This window comes from Pelmatolapia mariae, linkage group LG15 (genome assembly GCF_036321145.2).
Source record: "Pelmatolapia mariae isolate MD_Pm_ZW linkage group LG15, Pm_UMD_F_2, whole genome shotgun sequence".
In the NCBI taxonomy this organism is placed as follows: domain Eukaryota; kingdom Metazoa; phylum Chordata; class Actinopteri; order Cichliformes; family Cichlidae; genus Pelmatolapia; species Pelmatolapia mariae.
In genome coordinates, this window is record NC_086240.1 from 6,256,565 (window position 1) to 6,264,598 (window position 8,034).

General features: G+C 38.1%; 1 protein-coding gene across 2 annotated transcripts; it reads left to right on the forward strand.

Annotated features, from left to right (window-relative positions):
• Positions 1-463: 463 nt before the first annotated feature.
• Positions 464-7,052, forward strand: stx7l (syntaxin 7-like). 2 transcript variants are annotated; one of them, XM_063495369.1, is made up of 10 exons: positions 464-510; positions 2,172-2,264; positions 2,372-2,441; positions 2,709-2,799; positions 3,226-3,363; positions 4,650-4,699; positions 4,793-4,883; positions 4,985-5,057; positions 5,192-5,274; positions 5,534-7,052. In XM_063495369.1, the coding sequence occupies exons 2-10, from the start codon at positions 2,180-2,182 to the stop codon at positions 5,627-5,629; spliced, it is 777 nt and encodes a 258-aa protein (XP_063351439.1). In that variant the 5' UTR covers positions 464-510; positions 2,172-2,179; the 3' UTR covers positions 5,630-7,052. The 2 variants fall into 2 exon arrangements, with proteins under 2 accessions (XP_063351439.1, XP_063351441.1); XM_063495371.1 differs by having other exon boundaries at positions 4,653-4,699.
• The last annotated feature ends 982 nt before the right edge of the window (positions 7,053-8,034 follow it).

Below are 8,034 nucleotides of genomic sequence, written 5' to 3' on the forward strand. Positions count from 1 at the left end.
AGAGAAAGGGGGTTTTGTAAAGTTGGCTGTATGTGGCCCACGATTTAAAAGGAATGTATTCAATTCAATGTGAATTAAATTTATTAGGCCGATTCTGGGCCCCGAGCATCATGTTTGACACCCAAGACCTAAACAGAATTATAATCCTTTTTATGGCTCTTACACTAACTAGAAGCACTGATGTTGTCCAGTGTAAACTAGCATTTTTGAAACTGATTTGGACCCCTCACCTGCCCACGAACCAGCATCTCACCTGGTAGCCTACAGTCGATAAATACCTAAGAATGAAAGATCATGAAACACTTAACCTGTACTGCGTCGTTGCTCTATTTTTAAGAAAAGGACAGTTTTTTGTTTCCATACTTTTCTGGGCTCCATTATGTTACCGTTTGACACCTTTAATTTACAGCTGCGATCTCGCTGTGAGTGCAGCAGACATCATGTGACGGAGGAGTGGCCAAAAGAAAAAATCAGGAAGCACAACGACGCAAGAAACAAGTCACGAGAAAGGTAAAGTTCAAACTTTTACACGACTCAAGTAAACTTTTAGTCATTTTTGACAATTTCACTGACGTTTTAAACGACCAATGCATTTTTACGAGGCTGTTTCGTATTTTTAAGTTTTTTTGTTTTGCAACGAAAAGCGACAAACATCTTCATACTGACTTCTCTTGTAACTTCATGACTCTTAAACCCGCTAATGTCAAAATGAAGAGCAGTGTACAGGTAACATTAGAACAGCGTTAACCCCAACAAACACAAGTAGGTCATAACTAAGTATTTGCAGTTTATCCGTTCATGTTGATGGCATAAAAATACTCTGGTGATTTCCGCATTTTTCCTTGTTGGCAAGGAGACAGAAACAGCCTCAGAACATGCACGTTGGTTTAATTAACCCTAATCACACTTTAATTTTTAATTAAAGCAAACGAGAAATATCCTGTCACTGTGACAGTTTCTTAGCAGGTGGCTATTTGCATACTAGGTTTCAGTCTTTTTTGAGTCAGGAAGTCTGCATGAGGAGCTTGTTCTAAATATTCCCGACCCAACCCGCCTTCACTTCACGTTGTACAGTATGATATGAGCAAAATACCCCATAAGGAAATGCATTGCACCGGCACACCTTTATCAGACTGTAGGACTTTGCTTTTGGCCTTGATAGCTGGGTTTGGGTTTTTTTTAAGGTTAAAAGATGAAAATATTTTAATTCTGCAGCATATTTATAATATTTTACTTCACAGCATTGATATCAAATCATTTTTAGCTGTAATGATCATTTGTGTGATCCCTCAATAATGTAAGTGTATTAGTTTCACAGTGTTTTTAGTGGATAAGTACCAGCATAAAACTTGTTATTGTTACAGTATTTTTTATTGTTTCAGGTTGATCATGTTTACAGTATCACATTCCAAAGAAGCTGGACCTCTGAACCATTTCTAGGTCATGAGTTATATTATAAAGTGATTTATTTAAACCACTCCTTCACTTTACTATTTCAGCTTCCATCTTTGCTCCTCTTAGCTTGAAGCTTAAGCTTACTGTGACTAATCACACACTATACTCAGTGTTTGGGGGGGGGTGTGTCACTGTACTTTTAATAAGAGTATTCCTGCGTAAAAGAAATAAACTTGCCTCCTCAGAACTCTGAACTCAAATTTATTAAACACTGTGAGCAATGAGGACACCAGCCGTGTGGCAGGCTTTACTGTGTTGTGTGAGAATAAAACCCTGGACTGAGTTCATGAGTATTAAGGAGCACCCAGCACCCAGTGAAAGATAGTAGTGAGCTTCTCAACAGATATTTCTGGAGCTTTGCTTCAAGATGAAAACCTGTAGAAAGAAGGTGAAATGTAAGGGGGTGTCACAAATGTTGCATCATTTTTGGGGAGAGGAGATCACAGAAATCACTCTGTTTTATCTTGTATTTAATGCTGTACCTAATGTCAAAGATGCCATAAATAGAAGCACAGCTGCAACATCTATTCTTGGAAATTTGCAAGATACAATGATTATACTATATCTACACAAATGTTTTCACCCCGAAAGCCTCTTTTTTTTTTTCTACACATGACAGTCACGAGAACAGTGAGCTGACTCCAGACGCTAATTAGATCTCACTGTTAACTCATGAGCGAGTCGAGTGAAGCCTGTGGTCTTGTGTGTCCTCGTAGCTTTCATCATGGCCTACCAGGCTGGGATTCCAGAGGAGCCCAGTGTTTTGGTTAACCAGATCAGCTCCAACATCCAGAAGATCACACTGCTGAGTAAGAAATGCACACATAAAAACGCATTATTGTCAACCAGCACGTGCAGCACGTGGACACACTTCAATACAAATAAACAACATGCTTCTCTGTGTCTTTCTTGCCAGACTCCGAGCTGCAAAGGGCAATCTCTGTGCTGGGAACTGAACAGGACAGCAGCCAGCTACTACAGACGATGTGAGTTACTAGAGCTTGCTTGGATTTACATACCTGGGCTGTTATCAGAAGTATCTTAGTGAAAGTGTAAATGTGCAAGTGTAGAAAATGTTAGACTATTACAGCAATGTTTAATGCAGATTCCATTCACGGCTAATTTTTTCTATAATCTAAATTACTTCCAATTTCTTTTAAACCTATACACAGTATTATCCCTGCCACCTTTTGTCTTTGTGATGTCTGAGTACTATTCTCTACTTTAACAAATTAATGCTTTTATGTCATCAGTCAACAGAAGCAGCAACAAGGCAACCACTTGGCAAAGGAGACTGACCGACTAATGAAAGCATTTACTGCACTTCCAGTCGGACCTGATCAGGTAATGAGTTAAATAAACTCACAGGCCCAAAAGCTGCAGTTCCTCACATGTCCCTGGGGCCTGGCTACAAAATTGAGTCAGTCTCCATAGACTCCCATGTTAAAATTCCCAACTTCACAGCTTCACTGCAGAAATAAATGTGTTGACAGATTGATACAAAAATGCTTTTGACTTCTTCTTAGCTATAATTGTTATTTATATATGACATCATAGCGCTTCACTCTTTCATTCAAAGTGGTTACTTGTAGTTCCAAAGAAACCATGGCAACATCTAAATGTTCAAAATAGCAGTCCACTGACCAATGAGCATTGTAATCCATCTTTTCTGAAGAATCTGTGGTACCGTACCAAACTGATTAAGTACAGACCATAGTTCTGACAAGTCCATTTGTTCATCTGTTTACAATATTTTTGTGTTTATTTTAGCGTCAGAGAAAGATACAGAGAGAGCGCCTGCTGAACGACTTCTCCGCTGCTCTGAACAGCTTTCAAAAGTCGCAGCGAGAAGCCGCCAGCAAAGAGAAGGAGTTTGTGGCCAGAGTCAGAGCCAGCTCCAGACTGTCTGTAAGTAACTGCCTGTCATCAGATCACCAGGTTGGTGGGTAGAGCATTAAAAGACAGTTATAAAATAGGTACTGTATGAGAGTGGGGTAAAGCCACTGCTATAAATGTGAACACATATAATACATCATTGCGTAGATTTAGACGGAATTCAGGTCTTTTGACACGCGTGTGAAGTGCTGTTTAAAAGTGTTGTTTTTCTGCTTAGCCATAAACTGGACGACACATACAGGCGATTTTTGTCAGCATAAGTGGTTGTGATGGATAGCAGAGGAGAATATGTTTGGTATCCTATTGAAAACCTACAGAAGAGAAGAGACTTGAAAATTAGACATTCTTGAAACCATAGAAAATAAAATAAAAAATGGTTTTATGCACTGCTTTTTAGTAGCTTGTTTAGGGTTCAGTCAAGCTTTGCACTAACAATCCAGCAAAACAAGTAGGTGCTGTACATCAAGGCTCACTGGCTTTTTCCTTTCAGCAGCAGATTTCACTAGTGTTTGTTCTCACTTTCGTGTTTCTTACTGTTTTCACTCTCTGCTTCCCCTCTCCCCAGCCTGCCGAGGCAGATGGTCACCATCGCTGAGTGTAGTTCTGCTGCATGTTAAGGGGGTTATCTTTCTCTCCCCACTGTCACAAAGTGCTCGTTCACAAACCTTGTTGGGTTTCTCTCTTCAGTATGTTGGCTTCTGTTGAGAAATTTCTACATTTTTTTTTTTAAATTTTAATTTTTACAAAAATCCACATAAAATTGTTATTGCACTGTATTCCACCACAGTGCATGCTTGAAATAGTCACAGCTGGTTTCAGTTTCACTCCTCTCTTAAAATTGTTGCAACCACAGACGTAGTTTCACATGAAGCTGTCACATGATTGTGAATCAAAAAGTATCTTTAATTGTGATTGTTGTAGTCACAGATTCCCATGATTGGACCCACTCACAGCTGTGTTCCCTTATCTCACTCTTGCTTATCTCGCTTCACTCAAAGTTTTTTTTTTATCTGCTTTGCTGCTGATAAGTAGGAACAGCGTGTTACTGCTGCTATGTTTAATAATTTATTTTTGCACAGTAAATAAAGCTGCAAGGTGAATTTATTCAACTTGGCCATACATATATTTTAACAATGAAGTGTTCTGCAAATACTGAATAATTCTTTTTTTTTAAACTTATATATTGCAGCAAAGGACATTCTGTACTTACTGAATCATTGCTATACCCATAATCAGGAATAGAAGGACCTCTGCAGATTTGCAACAATAAGATTTAAATGTGTTCAATTGCCTTCTAGCAGGGTGGTCAGCCTGAAGACAGCTTTCGAAATGTTCCTCCTATACCGAGGTAAACCCACTGTTTCTGAACAGTATTATTCTTTCTGCTTTTTATTATTATAGTAAATAATGTTTTAACTACTCTCGTTGCATCTGTATGCAGTGATTCCCAGATACAGGTTCAGGCTGACGCTGTCACTGAAGAAGATCTGAGACTGATCCAGGAGAGAGAATCAGCTATAAGGCAGCTGGAGGTAGGGATCAAATTTCAACACCTAATAGCTGTGCAAAAAAAAAAATCCACAAACATACTGTAAGTGCCTCTTGAATATGGACCGGCTCTCTTGATTTTTAGTCTGACATCGTAGACATAAATGACATCTTCAAGGACCTGGGCATGATGGTCCACGAGCAAGGAGACATGATAGGTAAGAATCTTTCAGTAAGTTAATGCTGACAGGTGAAACAGCTTCACATTGACAGTTTACGGCTCAGTGTGCAGGATTGTGTGGTTGCTACCCTTTTCGCAAGTAAATTATGTATTTTGTTTTGTTTCCTGCAGACAGCATAGAAGCCAACGTGGAGAATACCGAGACCAATATCCAGAAAGGAGTGCACCAGCTGGCCCGAGCTGCAGACCACCAGGTATTGTGACAGAGATATCATAATATATGAAATGACAGAAGTGGTGAGGAACAGGAGTACGAAAAGACAGATGAGCTGTAATAAATGCTAGAAAAATGAGATTTTAACTTGGATTAGTAAAGCAAGACTGGTTGTTAGAGCCTGTTTCTGTAAAGCAGAATGTGTGCATGACTCTACATTATTTAATCAACTTATTAGTCAGATCATAAAGAAAAAAAATCCAAAAACATTAAATTACTTTCTGCTTATTTTCTTCTAGCAAAGTTCCCGGAAGAAGATTTGCATTATATTGATAGTGTTGGTTGTCGTTGCTGTTGTAGTAGGACTAATCATCTGGGGCTCCATCAAAGCCTGAGGGCTTCCTCCTCCTCCTCCTCCTGTGTGTATCACCATGGACCAAGGATGAAATTTCATTCTTAATCTTTTTCATCTTCAAAAACTGACAGAGGTGGGAAAAAGATTGAAACACCATCTGTCTTCTCCTCTGTCTTTTTTGAAGCTTTTTAAAAAAAAAAAAAAAAAAAAAATCAATTGTGTTTTTAAGATATTGTAGTCCTCAATGTCAGGACTACAACCTTGTTTGCTGTGAAGCAAATCTAGCCCTGGTAGCTTTATTGTCATGATCAGTGTCTGATTTAGGCATGGTTTACTCTGAAATGGAAGACTTATCACATGAAAGAGGCGAGTATTCGTGTTTAGTGGCAGTCATTGTTGTTGAGTACGTCCTGCCCTAGCAATGTCGAGTCGCTCCAATAAGTTGAATGTACACAGTACACACAACGCTTCTGGGTGCAATAAGCAGCATGTTGGTAGGGGATGCTGCTGTAGCTGCCTGTTTTTGTCTGGTTACATATGCAAAATCCACATACTATAAGTTTCTCAGCAATAAAACAATGAAGTGCAGTATGTAAATTAAGTGGAAATGAACAAGCGCTAGGTGTGGGTTGCAGTAAAATGTAGCCAAACTACATTCACAATATTTAAAAACAGTCCTCTGAGGGGCAACAGTGTTTTTATCTGTTGTTTCCAATATTTTAAATTGAAAATTATTTGTTGATTTTTATTCAGTCTTATGTATAACAAAAAATAAAAGCAAGTGCAACTTTAATCTTGATGTTAGACTACACTCCAAATAATAAGGGGAAGGGTTTGTTATTATGAGAGCAATTCTGAAAAAATGGCAGCGCTGTGTAAAATGTAAGTAAAAGCAGAATGCAGTGAACACAGAAAACGTAGCCAACCATGAAAAAAATGTTTTACCCAACGTCCCTTTTTTTCTTTCTTTTTTTTCCCCCAATAATCATGTTTGTACATTCAGTAGGGGACTTATTCCTTTTAGCTTGTCAGGGAAATCCTTTTCATGGAATTTCACTGCCTGTCACACAAAGGATTGAAGTAAAATATTCACAGTAAATAGTGGCAAGTCAAGTAATACACAGTGAGAGCATTTGTAGGTTATTTGGCATTCACTTGTGGTTCTCAGGAAAAGGCATCTAATTGAGCAAATTACATAACAGCTGAAGGAAAGTTGTCACTATTTTCTGTGAGAACTCTCTTATCCCTTGTTTTTAAAAACAAATAATTAGAAGACCGATCTTAAAGCAAAATATACTAATGCAAAGTATCCTAAGTTACCTTGTATTAGTAAACACTAACACTGTCGTTGTCATGCTTCTGTATTTGAACCCGATGGAAAATTATGTGTGTGTTTGCGCGTGTGTGTGCGTGCGTGCGTGCGAACTGTCTTCTATTTGCTGAATAAAAATTCAGAATCTGAAGTGTGAAGAGTGATTTTTAACCAAAATTGTAGGATACTTGAAACTAGATTATGCACTTTCTGAGACTGTTGTACTGCAGACCTCACTCCGTTGCTACTGCTACCAAGTTGGAGGTAGAAAGCTGAAGTGAGATAGCAAATTAATAATTTTTTTGAAATATATTTTTAAAACTTTATTTTGATTCATTTTCCTTTTCAGTAACATATAGAAGGAGACGAAAATGAGCAGGGGGAAAAAGGGAGGTGGAGGTGGGTGGGGTGGGGGGTTGAACTTAACCCATGAACAGTTTGGATTGCTTTGTCTTATTCATCTTCTTCTTGATCTTATGACCCCTTTGTGATTTGCCTCCCGTCATACCGGAGCTGAGACAGATTCATTGTCAACTGTGACCTTTTATTTTGAAAATCTAAGCACTTTGTTAATTCTGTGACTTGAATTGAAATTTAAAATTTCTTGGTGGGAAAAATGCTGAGATTTCACAGCCTCCTATTCAGTTCCTGTAACTTTCCCAGGGCAGTTTTGAAAGAGTTCAGTGAAAAAAAAAAAAATCCACAAAATTTAGAGCAGTTTTTTTAAATGTATTTATTATTATTATTGTTATTATTATTATTAAGGATATGTATGAGAGAAAGACTAAGAAAATGATGATAATCAATACTTAAGTCTGTGATGATTTGCATTTAAACTATAGTATGACCTGAAAGTTTAATATAGATTCGTGTTTACTATGTGCCATACTCAAAATCACAGACAGCCAGATGAAATTTAAATCTACCAATTACTCAGTTTCAAATTAGTCATCACCGACTGCCCCATATGCCTCCACATATGTCAATAGTTAGTTACCATGGTGAGAGCAGTTTGTGTAACAGGCTGCAACCAACTGTTGACTTTTGCGAAATGGGCTTGGCATTCCTCTTGCACAATGCCTCATAAAAATCAAAACTGTAATTCATATCAAAGCGTTTTAAAATCCATGAGC